This window comes from Oryctolagus cuniculus, chromosome 11 (assembly GCF_964237555.1).
Source record: "Oryctolagus cuniculus chromosome 11, mOryCun1.1, whole genome shotgun sequence".
In the NCBI taxonomy this organism is placed as follows: Eukaryota; Metazoa; Chordata; class Mammalia; order Lagomorpha; family Leporidae; genus Oryctolagus; species Oryctolagus cuniculus.
This window is the reverse complement of record NC_091442.1, coordinates 680,362-697,735: the sequence shown is the minus strand read 5'-3', so window position 1 is coordinate 697,735 and position 17,374 is coordinate 680,362. Positions and strand designations below refer to the sequence as shown.

Here is a 17,374-nt window from a genome sequence, read left to right as displayed (position 1 = left end):
ACAGGAGGCCGTGGCGTGAGTGCAGCGAGACGCCCCCTGTAGGTTGTCAGCTGACCACCAGGCCCCCAACCCCCAACCCCCGACCCCCGACGGCTGTGCGGCTGCAGGGCAGCTGGGGTGAGGGTCGGGGGCAGGAGGTTCTGCGTGGCTGGGAGAAGCAGCCCCAGCCTTTCCCTGCTCCTTTTTTTTTTTTTTTTTTGACAGGCAGAGTGGACAGTGAGAGAGACAGAGAGAAAGGGGTGCACCGTGCTGATCCGAAGCCAAGAGGCAGGTGCTTCTCCTGGTCTCCCATGGGGTGCAGGGCCCAAGCACTTGGGCCATCCTCCACTGCACTCCAGGGCCACAGCAGAGAGCTGGCCTGAAGAGGGGCAACCGGGACAGAATCCGGTGCCCCAACCAGGACTAGAACCCGGGGTGCTGGCACCGCAGGCGGAGGATTAGCCTAGTGAGCCGCGGCGCCGGCCGTCCCTGCTCCTTCTTGTGCACCTGCCAAGCACAGTGGAGAGACGGCCCAGCTGCACACGGAGCCCCGCCCCCAGCCCAGGGCTTGGCAGTCAGTGTCCAGAAGACCTGCAGGGAGCGGCTGCGTGGGCCGTCCTCTCCCAGGCCAGGCAGGTTCCCGGGAGTGGAGCTCTGTCCCTCCAGCTCCATAAAAACGAGCGACCCTGGGGTGAGCCTTCTCCTCTCGCATCTGAGCAGCCCTAGCCCTGGGGGGCATCGCTGCGCTCAGTTTGCCGTGGGGGGGTGGCAGCCCCACCAGCCCCCAGCCCACCTGCCCGGGCTGCGGCTGCCGGGGGAGCACTGGACCCTCAGGGCCCATGGGTGTCCTCCCTGTGGGGCAGCGGGGAAAGCTCTGGCCGGCGCTCCAGACGTGGGCGGGGTGGGGGCGGGGCCCATGCAGTGCACCACGCCTCCTGGCCGTCTGGGGGCACGCTCCTGGGAGTGCAAGACGGAAGCGCAGCTGGGACTGACACGTGGACTTGGGCGGTGCTGCCCGGGTGGGCGGGAGGCAGGAGGGCCCGAGGGCACTGGGACACGGCCGGCCACGCTGTCCCAGTGCCTGCCGTGAGCTCGATGCTGCCGCAGGACGAGGCCCGCAGGGACATGGCTGAGGAGGCCCGGTGGTCCAGGTGGAAGGGCTGGGCACTTGGGGAGGGAGCGGCTGGGGCTGGCTGGGTGGGCAGCGCTGGCCCCCGAGGGCTCTGCTGACGGGGGCTCGGCACCTCCACAGCAGCCACCCCCCCTGTCTGGGCGGCCCAGCCCTGGGAGGAAGCAGGAGCCGTGGGACCCTTCGTCCCAGGACGTGGCTCTGAGAGAACCCTGAACCCTCCTCCCAGCCGCTGTCCTGAGGGTCTGGCGGACAGGGCCGCGTCCTTGAGGCCTGGCTGGGGGAGCGGGGGTGCCGGAGGAGGTCAGCTGGGGGCAATGGTAGCAGCTCTGGGTCACCACAGGCAGACTGGCAGTGCGGAGCCGGTTACAGGGCCCAAGTGACCGCGTAACGAGGGCCGCCCCCTCCAGCGGGGGGAGGGGAGGGGTCATGCCGGGCCTGTCACCTACCTGTCCATGCTCTTTCCACACCACTGCCCAGGGAGGGGCTGGCCCAGAACCCAGGGTGAGGTGGCGGTTGCTACGCAGGGTCCGAGTGCGCGTCCCCAACCACCGTGAGCTCCCAGCCCCCTTGGGCCTGTGTGCGGCGCCCAGAGTGAGCCCCCCCCCCACGGCTGGTCCCCAGTGCCGGCCCTGACTGAGGGGACGAGCTGCCCCCCCAAAGGCTGGTGTGGCTGGGCAGGGGGAGGGGCTGGCGGTTAGAGGAAGCAGGGGAGGGAGGTAGAGAGCACAGTGAGAGCCCAAATCACTGCCCTGGCTCCAACCAGGCGCCAATTAGAGGGGAGGCTGCCGCCCGCCCCCACTGCCCCCCACCACGTGGGTCCGGGCTGCCTGCCCGGCGGCCTTGCTCCCCGCGGCTCCGAGGGCGGGGGTCCCAGGACCTGGACAACATTGAGAGCTTCTGTCCCCGCCACCTGCAGCCCGGCCACTTCGCGGCCCTGGGCAAGGGGGCCTTCATGTGAGCAGAGAGGGGCAGGTGCCTCTGCCTGCACGGCCGCGGCTCCACTGGTCTCGGCGGCGGGCGGTGGGCGGTGGGCGGAATCCGGGGGCCAGTGCCCCGTGCCCCTGGCCCCTGGGGCACACTTCCCTCTTCTGAGCCCAGGCTCCACGTGACCCCGCTTGCTCAGGCGTGGATGGGTCTGCACAGGGCCCTCTGCAGAGAAGGGGCCTCTAGACTGTTCACGGGAAGCATCCTGCTGGGCAGGGGTGGGGGGAGCCGAGGGCCACGTGGCGGCATATCCCGAGGGACCCTGCCCTCAGCTCCCTGGTGCCTCCCAGCAGGGTGGAGGATCCTAATTAGCCTGCAGGCGGTCACCTTGGGCCACCTTCCCAGACTTCCTTGTCCTGCCCGGCTCAGGGACGCTCAGGCCGCCCCAACTGTGAGGACAAGGAGGAAGCACACAGCTCCCGGCCCTGTGCCAGCGCCTTCCGCTGAGGGCACACAGGTCTCCTGGCCGTGGATGGGTCCCTGCGCTCAGTCCCCGCAGGCATCGGCCCCCACCAACCCCGCCTCTCCCCAGGGGGCAGAGGCCCAGCCACTGTGTCTGCCCCAGGGGAGGGAGGGACAGGCAGCATGCTGGGTGGGTCCAGATCCCCTCTGGGCACAGCTGGCCCCTTGCCACTTGGAGCACAGAAAGGAATAAAAGTTTTAAAAGGCACCTCTGGACCACATGACCTGAGTAGGAGCCGGAACCTCGCTCCCACACCTGCCACAGCCCTCCTGCTTCGTCAGTGAAAACCAAACTCCTGTGCATGGGGGGGCGGGGGGGCTCGCCCGCGGGCCGGCGGGGCCAAAGCAGCATGGTGGGCGGCGTGCTCTGGCAACCCAGCCGCCCTGTTTGCTCAGAGGACGGTGTGCCCCCAAGCCTCCACAGTGGTAGGGGTGCCCCGTGGGGGGCCCTCACCAGCCAACACTTTGTCGGGCCCCATGGATGGATCCCCCCACCGAGACGGGTACCCAAGTTTGGACAGCTCAACCCCAGCCCAGAGTGCGGCCCCCAGGGGTCCACAGGCCGTGAGGGGCACCCGGAGAACAGAACCGCCGAGCACGCTGTTGGCCAGCGGGTTTGCAACTTCCCCTGTGACTGCCGCGCCCAGGGTTCACAGAGCCCCTCCCCTCCCCACGCCCGCAGTGTTTTCTAATCCTGGGCAGAAAACCAGAGTTCTGACCTCAGCCCGAGAGACGGGGCCTGCAGCGCGCGTGGCCTCACTGACACCTGCCGTGCGGTCACTGTCCCAGCTTCCGAGTGACTCCACTAACTTCTTTCTTTCTTTCTTTCTTTCTTTCTTTCTTTCTTTCTTTCTTTCTTTCTTTCTTTTTTTTTTTTTTGGAAGAATTTTATTTATTTATTTGAGAGACAGAGAGTCAGAGAGAGAGAGAGAGAATCTTCCACCTGCTGGTTCACTCCCCAGATGGCCGCAATGGCTGGAGCTGGACCGATCCAAACCCAGGAGCCAGGAGCTTCTTCCGGGTCTCCTGTGGGTGCAGGGCCCCAAGTATTTGGGCCATCTTCCACTGCTTTTCCAGGCCATTAGCAGGGAGCTGGACTGGAAGTGGAGCAGCCAGGACTCAAACTGGCGCCCTTATGGGGTGCCGGTGCTGCAGGTGGCAAATTTATTGCTATGCCACAGCACCTGCCCCTCCATTAACTTCTTAAAAAATTATTTATTTGAAAGGCAAAGTGAGAGCGAGAGAGAGAGCGCGCACTTCTATTCAGTGGTTCACACCTTCAGATGGCCACAATGGCTGGGGCTGGGCCAGACAGAAGCCAGGAGCCTGGAGCTTCTTCCAGGTCTCCCACATGGGTGCAGGGACACAAGTGTGTGGGCTATTTTCCACTGCTTTCCCAGGACATTAGCAGGGAGCTGGATCAGAAGTGGAGCAGCTGGGACTGGAACTGGCACCCATAGGGGATGCTGGCACGGCAGGTGACAGCTCTACCCACTATGCCACAACACTGGCCCCATAAAAAGTGCCAAGTCCTGTGTTTTAGAGCGGTGCTGGGTTTACGGCATCTTGTGAGGGCAGCAAGGGCGCCCCCGAGTGGTCCCCAGTGCACTCCCGCTCACACGGCGGATTCGTGGACTGCGCTGGTTGTCCCAGCCCATGGACTGATGCTCACGGGTCGCCATGAGCTGGGCCCACATGCTCTTCTGAGTCCCTCAGCTTCCCCAAATGTCCTCGTTCTGCCCCGGGACCCCACGCAGCACTTGTGGTCATACGTCCAGGGGTTCCCTGGGCCGTGGCAGCCTCTCGGAAGACAGAGCAGGTGTCCCGGGTGTGTCCACTGCTGGGGCTTGTCTGGGGGTTTCCCTCTGGCAGGGAGACCACATTCTGCCAGGGTCCACACTGCTGGCCTCACACTGGCCACACGTGGGCGCTCCTTGGTGTATTTTACGTGCCTACTACCTGCCTATGTCCTCCCAGGAGTCAGTGGGTAGGTAGGTTTGTTTAGACGTTTGCAACTCGCCAAGTTGTCCTGCAAAAAGCCTTGCGATTCCCAGTCCTTCCAACGTGTGTGCGTCCCCAGCGCCCAGCCCCCAGGGCCCCTGCAGGGCTGACTCCACTGTGCTCTCCTGCAGGCCCGAGTGCCAGGCCTGGACGGGGGCCCTGCTGCTGGGCACCTGCCTGCTGTACTGCGCCCGCGCCAGCCTGTCCATCTGCGCCGCCACCATGAGCCAGGACTTCGGCTGGAACAAGAAGGAGGCCGGCATCGTCCTCAGCAGCTTCTTCTGGGGCTACTGCTTCACGCAGGTCGCAGGCGGCCACCTCGGGGACCGGTAAGCCGCCCGCCCCATGCCGGCTTCTCAGCCCACACACGCGGGAGGCAGGGGCCGGAGCCTGCGGAACAAGCCTGGGGAGAAATAACCCCTGGCCGGGGAAAGCGAGGCATAGCCCGGGCAGACCTGAGTCAGCACGAGGCCTCGGCACCCCAGAGGCAGCTGTGAGCGCCGGCCAGGACCTGCAGGGTAGACGGGCAGCCAGCCCTGGCACGCCCGCAGCGTGGGTCACGCGGTGCCCAGCCTGCACGGCCACTCCCAGGTGCTCCTCCTTGTGTCGCCTCCAGCATCGGCGGGGAGAAGGTCATCTTGCTGTCGGCCTCCGCCTGGGGCTGCCTCACGGCCGCCACCCCGCTGCTCAGCCGTCTCGGCAGCGCCCACCTGGTCTTCATAACCTCCTCGCGCGTCCTCACAGGCCTGCTGCAAGGTAAGGGAAGCCTTGGGCCAGCTCCTGCACGCACCGGCGTTTAATTCTGTCTGCTCGGCAGAGGACGTGTGCCTGTGCCTGTGTGCAGGTGCCCACGTGTGTGCAAGGTATACACACACGTGCACAGGTTGTGTACCTGCATGTGCCCACACATGCGTTCACGTGTATGAGTGCGTGTGCCCACGTGTGTGCCTGCAGCTGCACTGTGCACTTGGGCATGCCTGCAGGTGGGCTGTGTGCACGCATGTGCCCACGTGTGCACACAGGTACACGTGCACAGGTTGTGTACATGCATGTGCCCATATATGTGCTCACATGTATGAGTGTGTGTGCCCACGTGTGTGCCTGCAGCTGAGCTGTGCACTTGGGCGTGCCTGCAGGTGGGCTGTGCACACAGGTACACGTGCACAGGTTGTGCACATGCATGTGCCCATACATGCGCTCACATGTATTGTGCTGGTGCACATGTGTGTAGGTGAGCTGTGGGCATGCATGCGTGTGCGTGCGGGTGCGTGTGCTCCTGTAGGTATGTGCTGCCTGTACAGATGACCAGATGGGCCCCCTGTGGTGACTGACCTGGCTTCATAGCTCAGTGCGCGTCCTGGCTGACAGGGCCACCTGGTCTTGCCTGAGGAGCTGACGCGGGTGGTGCCTCTGACACCCGCACCTTGAAGCTGCTGAGTGACAGGGAGGAAAGGGGCAGACCCTGCTGGGCTGGGGTCCCGTGGGGAAGCAGCTCTTGTCTGGCACTCACTGGGTCCTGCCTACCTCCCCCAGGTCCTGAGCTATCCTCACGCCCCCATCGGCCGGCCGTGCCCTCCTTCCTGAGCCAGCCTGTTGGCGGGGGAGGGGGACTTCTCCACGTCCTGAGCCTGCCCAGGCTTCTTCCCTCTCCTGCTCACCCTCACTCACCAGGTTCAGGCCTGTGTCTCTTAGCCCCTTCCTCCCAGCCCAGAGGAAGGAAGCCGTCTGTCCGGGGGGCTGCCCTGCGGGCAGTCCTCAGAGAGGCAGCTGGGGCACGGACTGGGACACGGACGTCTGTCTCGCCAGGAGAGGCAGGGTGACTGAGTGAATGAATGAATGACCAAGCACCCCGGGGGACACAGCACGGCTGCGTGCACGTGGGCCTGCCCTCCAGGTGGGCGGTGACGCAAGCCCCGTGCTGCCCTCTGCTGTTCCAGGGGTCTACTTCCCCGCCCTGACCAGCCTGTTGGCCCAGAAGGTGCGGGAGAGCGAGCGGGCCTTCACCTACAGCACCGTGGGCTCCGGCTCCCAGCTCGGGTGAGTCCCAGACTCCGAGGGCCCTCGGGGCACCTGGGGCTGTGCCAGCCTGGGCACTGGCTGCACCCCGCTTCCTGGGCCTGTGTGAAGCGTTTCCCTCTGCCCTCCTGGGGCACTGGGGCTTCAGCCTCGTCCCTCCTCACTGCTGGAGTCAGGTGCTGTCCCCTCCCTCTGCAGCTGTTCCACATGAGAGTCGGGGCAGCGGCAGGGGCCAGGCGGCTGCAGCCTGAGCTTGAGCCTGGAGGGCGCCTTCTCTCCGTCCCACCCTGGATGCCAAAGCCCCGTGCCCCGCAGCCTCACCCTCTGCACCCCCCCACCCCAGGGAGCTCTGGGCCCTTCCACGGTCTGTGTCGCAGGACCTGGGGGAGAAGGGCTCCCCGGCTGCCACAGGATGGCTATGTTGCGTTGCTGAGGTTCAGGGAGAGCCCAACTCAGGGGAACAGACAGGAGTGGGGTGTGTGGGAGCAGCCCCCGCAGGGCCACAGTGACCCTGGTTCAGCAAGCAAAATACAGGCGCCCGGTGACCCACCGATTTAGATGAGTGAATCTGTTGACGGACAGGCCCGGGGGCAGCAGAGAGAACCACCCGCGGCCCAGGTGCTGGCTCCGCCCCCAGGCAGCAGCGAGCCCCAGCACCACGGCAGTGAGGCTCCCTCAGGGGGAGCTGGGGCCAGGGCAGCGGGCGGGGCATGTGGGCGGGGTGGCCCTGAGGGCGGTCGTGGATGCTGGGATGGGTCATGGGACACCGTGGGGTTGGGGCTTTGGCTCTGGCACCACTGTTGCAACGCTTAGCGCTCTATCTGGAAGTTTATCCTCTCGGATCAGTGAAGAAAAAGGAGATGGCAGGTTGCCCCCCAACTTGAAGGCCTGGAAGCAGGAAGTTAGGAGCCGCATGGGCGCCCCAGCGTCGGTCCCTGAGCCACGCCCCGTGCGTGGCTCCTCGCAAACCCACCTGCCCCGTGCCGACCTCCCCGCCCTCGCCATCCTCGACAGAGCCCATGCTGCCGCCGGGTGGGCGTTCTCGGCCACCTCCTGAGCGGTGGGGTGCAGCCGCGGCCACGGCCACACTCTTCCCTGCCCTCCAGGACGCTGGTAACTGGGGCCGTGGGCTCCCTGCTGCTGGACTGGTACGGCTGGCAGAGTGTCTTCTACTTCTCCGGAGGCCTCACCTTGCTCTGGGTGGGTTACGTGTACAGGTACCTGCTGAGTGGAAAAGGTAACCGCGGGCTGGTGGGCGGGCCCGGGGCCTCCCCCCTCCCGGCAGCTGCCGAGTGTCCAGGGGGCGGCAAGGCCCTGCAGGGTCCCAGAGGCCCCAGAGGAGCCCTTCAGACCAGAGCCTGAGCAGGACACAAGTCCCGCGGGAGCCAAGGCGGCCACAGAGGTGGGGCAGGAGCAGGGCCCCGCTGCTTTGTATTCACTGATACCCACTTGTCCCTCAGACTGCGGGGCCCTGGGCGCCCCTCCCGCAGCCAGGCCGTCCCAAGTGCCCTGGAGACAGCTCTTCCGAAAGCCTTCAGTGTGGTGAGCCTCGCGGGCTGGGCGGGCGGAGCACGGGCAGGGACGGCCACCGCGGGACACAGACCTGGCTGGCCCCTGGCTGGCCCCTGGCTGGCCCGAGCAGGCGGGGGCTTTGGCCCTTGGGGAGAGGAGGTGGGGCCTCAGCCGACTGTCACCCGCCCGGCACCCGCAGGGCAGCGGTCCTCTCCCAGCTCTCCTCGGCCTGCTCCTTCTTCATCCTCCTCTCCTGGCTGCCCACCTTCTTCCAGGAGACCTTCCCCCACTCCAAGGTGAGTCACCCTGGCCGAGGGCTCGCGTGGGCTGAGCCAGACCCATCCCCTTGGACACCGAGGGTCCTGCGTGCAGTGGACGGGGTCCCAGTTCAGGCTGCTGGCCCTGAGGTGTCAGTGTCCACGGTTGGAGGCAGATGTCAGGTTCTGAGGCCCAACGCCTGCTCCTCGCTGTGGCTGAAGGTTTCCCTGCACAGCCGTGGTTCACCTGCAGGGCCTGGCTGGCTACCGTGAGCAGGAGCCAGGGGGTCCCCTGCCTTGGCCTGTGTCCACCTCTGCCCAGTGACCAGGTCCCTGAGCTGTGTGACCCCAGGCAGAGCAAGCCCCACGTGGGGCGGTGTGGGTGACTGCGCATGGGCCCAGCATTTGGCCAGGGTGGCACTAGGCTAGCGGCTACACCGCCTCCCAGGGCTCCTTGACCTCAGGGTCCACCCTGTGGGTGGGAAGAGCCCTCCCGGGTGGGGGCATCCACCCAGTCTGTGCTTCCGCTGCCCCCTCTGAGCTCTCGCTCCCCCTCGCAGGGCTGGGTCTTCAATGTGGTGCCCTGGCTGGTGGCGGCTCCCACCAGTCTGTTCAGCGGTTTTCTGGCTGATCACCTCATCAGCCAAGGTGAGCCCCGGGCTGGGCACCTCCTCTTCTGGGTGCAGCCAGAGCCCCAGGACTGCCCTGCCCCCACCCTTCAGGACCAGCGCAGGGTGGGCCACGCTGGGGCTGCCCCGAGCCAGGCCTGCTTCCCACTAGAGGGTGGGGGCTGGGAGCAGTGAGAGGCCGCAGTCTCCTGTGCCTGGGCCACCCTGTCCCTGGTCCCCGTGTCCCCTCTGCAGCTGTGCTGGTGGCTCCTGGCTCTAGGCTGGGAGCACCCAATTCTCCGTCTCCCTCCTCTCCCAGGTTACAGAACCATCACTGTGCGCAAGTTCATGCAGGTAGGGTTCTCTCTGGACATAACCAGAGGTTTTGTCCCCGTCCTGACTCCTGGGAACGCTGGGCCCAGCACCCAGCCCTGGACTGGAAGCCGCCTGGCTGAGGTGCGGCCGGGGATGCCCAGGCTGTGCTGGACGCTGCTTGGGCTGACCAGAGACCCTTCCTGGGCCCAGGCGCCTCCCGTGGGGCCTCGCTGACTGCTGGGCGTCCCGGCTCAGGAGGGGTTTTGGGTGGCACACCCGGCTCTGAGTGCTGGCCTGTCCCGGTCCCCTCCCCAGGTGATGGGCCTCGGCCTGTCGAGCATTTTCGCCCTGTGTGTGGGGCACAGCTCCAGCTTTCTCAAGTCTGTGGTCTTTGCCTCAGCCTCCATCGGCCTCCAGACCTTCAACCACAGGTGAGGGCCGGCTGCCCGGGTGCCCCAGGCTCGTCCTGGCTTGAGGGTGGAGACGGCTCTGGGCAGCCGGCTGCCGTGGAACCGGGTCATGCACGATGCGGGTGGCACTTATCACCGGATAGTGGCTCTGCTACCTGAAGAGCCGGGAGTGAGCGCCTCCTCCCCCTAGCTTTGCGTCCCTCCCAGTGGGCGTCGTGGACAGCTGTCCTGGCGGTCAGCGTCAGTGTCACCCTGGGCGGTCATGGCATCCATGCCGGCTGCCCTGCACTTTTCCATCCTGAGTTCGGCTCAGGAGCAGCTCCCTGCACCATGCCTGCCGTGAGGATGGGGGTCGGGACACAGCTCAGGGGCACGTGGGGCCCTACTGCCTCCTCGCTTCCTGCCCCGTGGCTCCAGAGGTGGCAACCGGGCCCCCCGGCCACTCAGCCTCCTTTCCGGTTTCCCACAGCGGCATCTCCGTGAACATCCAGGACCTGGCCCCATCCTGTGCCGGCTTCCTCTTTGGTGAGGTCGCTGCTCCCCCCAGCCTCGTCCTCCCCTCCCCCCACCCCACCCCACCCAGACCCCAGGAGCTCAGCTCTGCTCTCTGACCCTCCTGTTCTCCATCTGGCCTGTTCACAGGTGTGGCCAACACAGCCGGCGCCTTGGCAGGTGAGGAACGGGTCCCTGTGTCCTCCGGGTGACAAGCGGGGACTGGGGCTGGTCCTGCAGGGTTGGGTGGGGGCCCCTCAGAAGGGCCCAGAACTGGCCCGGGGAGAACAGAGCAGCCTTCTAGGGTGCCCACTGAAGCTTGCAGTGGGCAGTGTGAGTCGAATCCAGGAGTCCAGACTCGCAAGACCCCCCGGGCTCATTCTCTGGCCCAGGCCCCTGGGAGGGACATGAGCTGGGGTGGGGTCCGCGGGGGCCATGTCATGGATGGCCGTGAGGTCTCTGTCCTCCAAGACCCCCCGGTGGGATCCTGGCCCCGACCTTGGCCCTGTTGCCCCGACACCTGGACTCGGCCTCAGAGAGCACAGAGGCTTCTGTCCACTGGGAATGGGGCCTGGACTGTCCAGGGCACTCAGTCCAGGCCTCTTTTGGGTCCAGGTGTCGTAGGCGTGTACCTGAGCGGCTACCTGATAGAGACCACAGGCTCCTGGACCAGCCTGTTCCACCTGGTGGCTGCCATCAGCAACCTGGGGCTGTGCAGCTTCCTGGTGTTCGGACAGGCCCAGAGGGTGGACCTGAGCCCCACCCACGAGGCCCTTTAGTCCGTGACTCACCAGAGCCTCCCTCCCTCCCGGAGCTGGCGCCGCAGCCTCGGGAGCTGAGGTCCCCAGGAAAAGCGCCAGGGTGGCTCCGGTCTCAGACGTGAGAGCCGAGGAGGATGCAGAATACAGGGCGCTGGCAGGCGGGGATGGGGCAGGTGCCGGGGCCCAGAGCAGCCTGGGTCAGGGCCAGGCGTGGCCTCTCTCTGCGCCTCCGCCTCCCCGTCCCCAGGGCGATGATCCCGACCCCCTTACAAGGCTGGCATGACCGTCAGCTGTGAGTGGCACCCTTGACAGCAACGGCTTCGTCACTCACGCGGTCTGTTCCGTGGGGACGCTGGCATCCCTCTGTGGTCACCCTGTGGGCACTGTCACTGCTGGGCCGCCGGGCTGCCATCTCGGAGTTCCCGACTCTCCTAGCAGCCAGGCCCTCGCTGGTCTCTGGGGACCCCTGATTTGGCCCCTATCCTGTGGATCCCCCAGCAGGTGCACCCTAAGCAGACAGCTGCCTGGGCACCCCTCTGGTCTGAGGCAGCTTCCAGCACCTCTGGGGGGGCGACTTGGCTGTGCACCCCAGAACAAGGCAAGTCCCTTGTTCAGACAGTCTTTCTACCTCTTTTTGTGCCCGAGGAGCTGGTGGTTCATGAATGAATAGTAGAAATTGCAAGATGTAGAGAAAAATGGAGAGTTGTAACAAAGTGTTATTTAAATGTAACTATTGTGCTATTTAAACAGAAGATTGATATTTTTGTAACACTTTTGTTTTCAAAGAATGCACATAGGGCAGGTGTTTGGTTTGCTGGGGGGTTAAGATTCTGCTTGGGACCCTTGGACCCCTCGAGGCACTGCCTGGGTTCGAGTCCCGGCTCCTCCACTTGCGATCCATCTTCCTTGTTCATGCACACCCTAGGAGGCACTGATGGCCAAGTGCTGGGGTCCCTGCCACCCATGTGGGAGTTCCAAGCTTCTGGCTTCTGCCTGGCCCAGGCCCTGCTGTTATGTGTGCATTTGGGGAGTGAACTGGAGGAGAGATCTCTCTCTGTCTCCCCACCTTGCAAATAAAATGAAAAAATAAACAATGTTTTTAAACATGAAAGTGTGTTAAAGATTTTATGTAACGTATTCAGGAGGAAACGGTTGAAATGTCAGGACCTGGCCGCCTGAGAGCCCCCAGAACAGGGGCTGGCCAGGGTCAGGGCGAGGAGGTGGGGCCGCAGAGCCGCCTGCCCCTGGGGCTTTCTCTAGCGCCCCCAGGCTGCTATCTGCTGTCTACAGAACTTTGCAGAGCGGGGGAGCTGGGCGGTTCCTGCAGCGCCAGACAGCCCCGGTGTGCTAGGAAAAGACAACCTTCAATCTCCCACTGAAACACAAATGTCTCCGCAGTCGGCTTAGATCAAAAAGAAGCTCAAAGAAAGATTCTTAGAAGGAGAAAAGTTCACTGTTTATTTTATTTTACTTGAAAGGCAGAGCAACAGAGTGTGAGAGAGAGCGCTACCGTCTCTGGTTCGCTCTGCAAACACTCACAACGGCCAGGGCTGGGCCCCGTGGAAGCCAGGAGCCAGGAGCCCATTTGGGTCTCCCACACGGTGGGGGTTCAGCTCCCTGAGCCGTCACCTGTGCCACCCAGGTGCATTCTCAGGAAGCTGGATTGGAAGCGGAGGAGCCGGGACGTGAACCAGGAACTCCGACTTGGACGCAGGTGTCCCCCGCTGCCCCGCAGTCTGGATTGCTTGGTGGAAGCGGCCTGGCTGCTTCCGCAGGGCAGCCAGGGGCGGTGACCGCACCAAGGCCTTATTTAAACAGTGTCCCTGGGACTGTGACATTGGCTCCCAGGGAGCCTGGGGCTGTACTTCTGGGAGCCTCTGTGGTTTGCTGTCCTGAGGCTGGGACTCCCGGCCCAGGAAACTGCCCGCTGCAGGAGTCGGGGCACCGTCCGCCGGCCTCCCCGCGTACTCACGGACACGGAAGGTACGCTTTGCTGCGTGTGGTGCAGGGGCTTTAAGGTGTTCACACTGCTGTGCAGCCCTCGCCGCCGCCCACCTCCACAGCGCCTCTAGCAAGACGGAGCCTCTCACACCCAGGGTCACCCCTGGCCCCGGCCCTGCCCGCTCTCGTCTCTGTGAGTGTGGCCCCTGGGGCCTCGTGGCAGTGGGACCCCCGAGGGCCCGGCCCTCCATGATGGACTCATCCCTCTTACTCCGCCTCGCCCAGGCTGCCCCGGGTTTCGGGTTTCGGGTTTTGGGTCTCCTTCCTGTTCAAGGCGGAGTAATATTCCCGCGTGTGCGTGCGTCTGCTTACCTGCCCCGGCTCTTGCTGCCGCCCCCTCAGCCGCTATGGACACGGGGCGCACTGAGTACCTTGTTTGGAGTCCACAGCCAGAGTGAAATCTCGGAGAGCGTGAGAGAGAAGGAGCCCTTCCCACAGGAACCCCAACTCATCTGGGGCCCCGAAGCGGTGCCAGGTGCGGGAGGCGCCAGGGGCCGGCCCTCTTGGAGGGGCCATGCTTGCCCGTCAGCCTGAGCTGTGGGCCGCAGTGTGGGCAGGCCCTGGACCCCCGCGGTGGCGGCTACAGGAGGCTGTTGAGCACGATTTGGGGGCACACACGGAAGTGCCAAGCCCTGCCTGTTTGTGGGTGCAGGAGCAGGTCTGGGGGAGGAGGTCCCAGCAGGGTGGAGCAAGGCGGCCCTCTGCCTGGCTGCTATCTGGGGCGGACAGGCCCAGACACCGTCCCCGCCCCAGCGCCTGGGTCTGGATCCGTCTGTGGGGAGGGGTGGAGCCCGCACTGCGCAGAGGCCAGCTCCCTCCCTCCCCCGGGCTCTGCTACCCAGGTCAGTCCAGGCCCCCTGGAATGGGACAGGCTGGCTGCAGGGGGGCTGTGCCAGGTCTGCGAGGAGCATCCAGGCCCTGGGGGCTCCGCAGTCAGGGTGCGTTTGGGGAGGGGCCGGAAGAGGGGCAGGGCCTTGGGGAGAAGCAGCCCGGCTCCCTCCTGGGCCAGCGTGGGTTGGCCTTGGCCACGAGCCCCTTCTCCTCTCGGGGCCCTGGGACCATACAGGCGGGCAGAGCTCCGTGTCCGGGAGAGACTTCACCACTTGTGTGGGCTGTGGGCCTCTGTGTGTGTGTGGCTGTGTGTGCACATGTGTGTGTGCACCGTGTGTGCCTGTGTCTGAGTGTGTGGGCTGTGGGCCTCTGTGTGTGTGTGGCTGTGTGTTCACATGTGTGTGCTCACATTTGCACTTTCCCGGCCCACAACCTCAGAACATGGCTGTTGTCATTCCCCTTCTTGACGACAGAGGGCGCCATCTGACAGGGCGGTGTCTGTCCTCCCTGCTCCATGATGGCCCCAGCGGGTCTCCTTCCTGCTGGGGCCGGTCAGGTAGCACTGTAGGAAGGGTGTCGGGGGAGGGAGCAGTGTGGACTGCGGCTGGGGAGCTCGTGTCTGCTTCACAGTGGGAGTGGGGTTGGTGAGGCCGAGGGGCAGGACGTGGGAGGCTGGTGTGTGCACTTAGGGTGCCCAGGGCCCCCCGGGTGTGGGGGTCTCTCAGGGGCTGATGAGCAAACGACAGGAGCTGTTCTTCCTCCAATGTGTCCCCCGTCTGGGGTCACCACACAGGTCCCCCCGAGGAGAACGTGAAGAAGCCCACAGCCACACTGCGCTGCCACAGCGACCCTGCTCATCCCAGCTCGGGCCTTGAAGGTGAGACCCCAGGGGCTCAGCATCAGGGGCGGGGCTGGGGCTGCGGTGTAGACAGGGTGCTGAGGTTCCTGGGGGAAGCTGGGCGGCTCGGTGCTGGCCTTGTTTTTGTGAGGATTTCATTTAAAGCCGTTGCTGTTACGACATCAACATCCGTGGAGGAGGTTAAAGGGCGAATACGGAACCCACTGCTCTGCCTACCTCCCCCGGCAGGCCCTAAGGCCCCCCAGCATCTGGGCACGCCCTCCCCAGTCCCCCAGTCCCCTCCCTTCCTCCCCGTCCCCCACTCCCCCAGTCCTGCTGCCCCTCCCATCCCTGTCCAGGCTCTTTGCTCCCAGGTCCTGTCCCCAGACCCCATAGGCCCATGGCTGGCCTCCCTTGGAGCCCCCACCCCATTTCCTGCCTATGCCCACGCTGTCCCCTCCTGGTCTCCATCGATGACAGTTCTCCGTCATTCCTTCAAGGTGGGGTCTTCAGTGGTTGTGTAAGATCAGTGACTCCCGCGTTAGTGCCCTCTGCTTCTGGGTCAGTGGTGTTTCCAAGCCACCGTCCTGCAGCTGCGTGCTGACCACACCTGGGGACCAGGACTTCCCACCTGGGCTGGGGCCTCTCTGGAGCCGGCCCCAGCACTTGCTTCATTGTGTTGAACTGAGAAGCGCTGAGGTACCCATGAATATTCAGCGGCGGCTGCTGGCTCTGAGCCAGGCGGCTGTGACTCGGATGCGCCCCAGCACGGGGCTGTCCGAGGGGGAGCGGTGGTGGGGATGCTATTAATTGAAATAGCTTCATTAATTAGTAATTAACAGCAGGGTAACGACTGTGTCACTCGTTGTATTTCAGTGGACGCCCTTCATGTGTTACGGGCCTCTGATTAAAAGACCTGCATTTTAATTAAAGGCAAGCTTGGCCCTTTGGCCTCTGGAATACAAAAGACACTTCTAGCTTTTAAGGACACTGGAGGGAGCCTGGTGCAGGGGACGGGGCTGCCGGGCGACCTCCTCGGGGTCTGGTGGAAGCCCTGGCAGCCACGTGGGTCACAGGCCAGCACAGCCTGCCCCCCCCCCCCCGCTCATCCAGACCAGCACCTGGCACTGAGCAGGAAGGTGCTGGCTCCTCACACCTGTGGGGGCTTCGCCCGAAAGTGAGAGTGAAGCCCAGCAGACACCCCCAACACAACACGCTGCACACATGTCCAGTCACATGCAGGCACACATGTAGCATACACACACACGCAACACACTGGGCACACATGTCCAGTCACACACACACTTGCAACACCAGCAGTGCAGTGCCTAGTTGATTATACACACGTAACACATTTGCACAGGTGCCCAGTCTCATACATGCACTCATGCAACATACATGCATGCATGCATTTAACAAACTAACATGCACCCATACACAAGCACATGTAACACACTGTGCATGTCAGCAACTTACATGCACTGTGTACAAATCACGTACTTGCACACCTGTAACACGCAAACATTAGGGCTGGCGCTGTGACGTAGCAGATAAAGCCACCGCCTACAGCGCCGGCATCCTTTATGGGCACTGCTGCTCCACTTCCAATCCAGCTCTCTGCTATGCTCTGGGAAAGCAACAGAAGATGGTCAAGGGCTGGCACTGTGGCGTAGCGGGTTAAAGCCCTGGCCTGAAGTGCTGGCATCCCATATGGGCACCGGTTCCAGTCCTGGCTGCTCCTCTTCCGATCCAACTCTCTGCTGTGGCCTGGAAAAGCAGTGGAAGATGGCCCAAGTGCTTGTGCCCCTGCACCCATGTGGGAGACCTGCAGGAAGCTCCTGGCTCTTGGCTTCGGATCAGCGCTGCTCCGGCCATCTGGGGAGTGAACCAGCAGATGGAAGACCCCCCCCCCACCTCTCTCTGTAACTCTATCTCTAAAATAAATAAAGTAAATCTTTAAAAAAAAAAAAAAAGACATGGTCCAAGACCTTGGGCCCCTGCACCCACACAGGAGATGTGAAAGAAGCTCCCGGCTCCTGGATTTGGACCGACCCAGCTCCGGCCATTGCTGCCATTCGGTGAGTGAGCCAGCAGATGGAAGATATCTCTCTCTCTCTCTCTCTCTCTCTCTCTCTCTCTAACTGTTCCTTTCAAATAAATAAATAAATAAATCTTTTAAAAACCCCATGGACACACCGTGTGGTGGACAGTCACGTGCACGCCCACGTGTTTCCCATCCTGGGCAGGGCAGGTCTGTGACATGTGTGCCCACCTCAGCACCTGGCGGGTGGCTTTGCCAGGGCAGGAGAGGGCTCCCCACTGGGTGGGGTCAGGTAGCACTAGGAGCACTCGGCCCCCTCTTTCTGCCTGCCCCTCACTGAGCAGGACAAGGAAACCCGGGCCCCACTGTCTTTTCCTTGAGAGAAGTCTGCGCCCCGGCCCCTCCCCCTCCCCCTTGTCTGGGGAGGCTGGAAAGCGACTTCTGCAGCGTCCACCTGCTCTCTGTCTGCCATGCTGTGGGGACAACAGTGAGCTGCCAGAGCACCTGGGGGCCTGCCCAGCCCTCACCGCCCCAAGTCCAGGCTGCCCCACAGAGAGTGTCGGAGAGACACAGTGATGACAGAGGAGCAGACAGGAGTGGGGCTGAGCTAGACAGCAGGCGCCGGGATCTGAGTGGGAGCAGGCGCCAGCCAAGGAGTCCGAATGGTTTCCCGGTGGGGTGGGGGAGGGGAGGCTGCTCTGCTAGAGGGAGCAGCCTCAGGGCCCCGGTGGCAG

At 64.0% G+C, this 17,374-nt stretch overlaps 1 protein-coding gene across 9 annotated transcripts; it reads left to right on the top strand.

The window, feature by feature from the left end:
• The first annotated feature begins 983 nt into the window (after nucleotides 1-983).
• SLC17A9 (solute carrier family 17 member 9) lies at nucleotides 984-16,775 on the top strand. 9 transcript variants are annotated; one of them, XR_011379716.1, is made up of 15 exons: nucleotides 984-1,130; nucleotides 4,690-4,887; nucleotides 5,175-5,314; nucleotides 6,496-6,595; nucleotides 7,681-7,811; nucleotides 8,035-8,116; nucleotides 8,286-8,382; nucleotides 8,904-8,991; nucleotides 9,271-9,305; nucleotides 9,582-9,697; nucleotides 10,146-10,201; nucleotides 10,319-10,348; nucleotides 14,555-14,638; nucleotides 15,100-15,298; nucleotides 16,213-16,775. XR_011379716.1 is itself a non-coding variant. In XM_051829436.2 (14 exons), exons 1-14 carry the CDS (start codon nucleotides 1,075-1,077, stop codon nucleotides 16,278-16,280), a joined length of 1,281 nt encoding a protein of 426 aa, XP_051685396.2. In that variant the 5' UTR covers nucleotides 984-1,074; the 3' UTR covers nucleotides 16,281-16,772. The 9 variants fall into 9 exon arrangements, 4 of the variants coding, with proteins under 4 accessions (XP_051685396.2, XP_008251662.2, XP_069907452.1 ...); XR_001792898.3 differs by lacking the exon at nucleotides 15,100-15,298 and adding an exon at nucleotides 12,572-12,912 and having other exon boundaries at nucleotides 16,213-16,263; XR_011379717.1 differs by lacking the exon at nucleotides 16,213-16,775 and adding an exon at nucleotides 12,572-12,912 and having other exon boundaries at nucleotides 15,100-15,154.
• Nucleotides 16,776-17,374: the final 599 nt, after the last annotated feature.

Coding starts and splice junctions, on each gene's coding strand:
- SLC17A9 (XM_008253440.3), top strand. CDS start 1,075: ATGCTGCCGCAGGACGAGGCCCGCAGGGACATGGCTGAGGAGGCCCGG. Junction 4,888..5,174: donor GGCGGCCACCTCGGGGACCG/GTAAGCCGCCCG, acceptor TGTCGCCTCCAG/CATCGGCGGGGAGAAGGTCA. Junction 9,698..10,145: donor CTCCAGACCTTCAACCACAG/GTGAGGGCCGGC, acceptor GGTTTCCCACAG/CGGCATCTCCGTGAACATCC.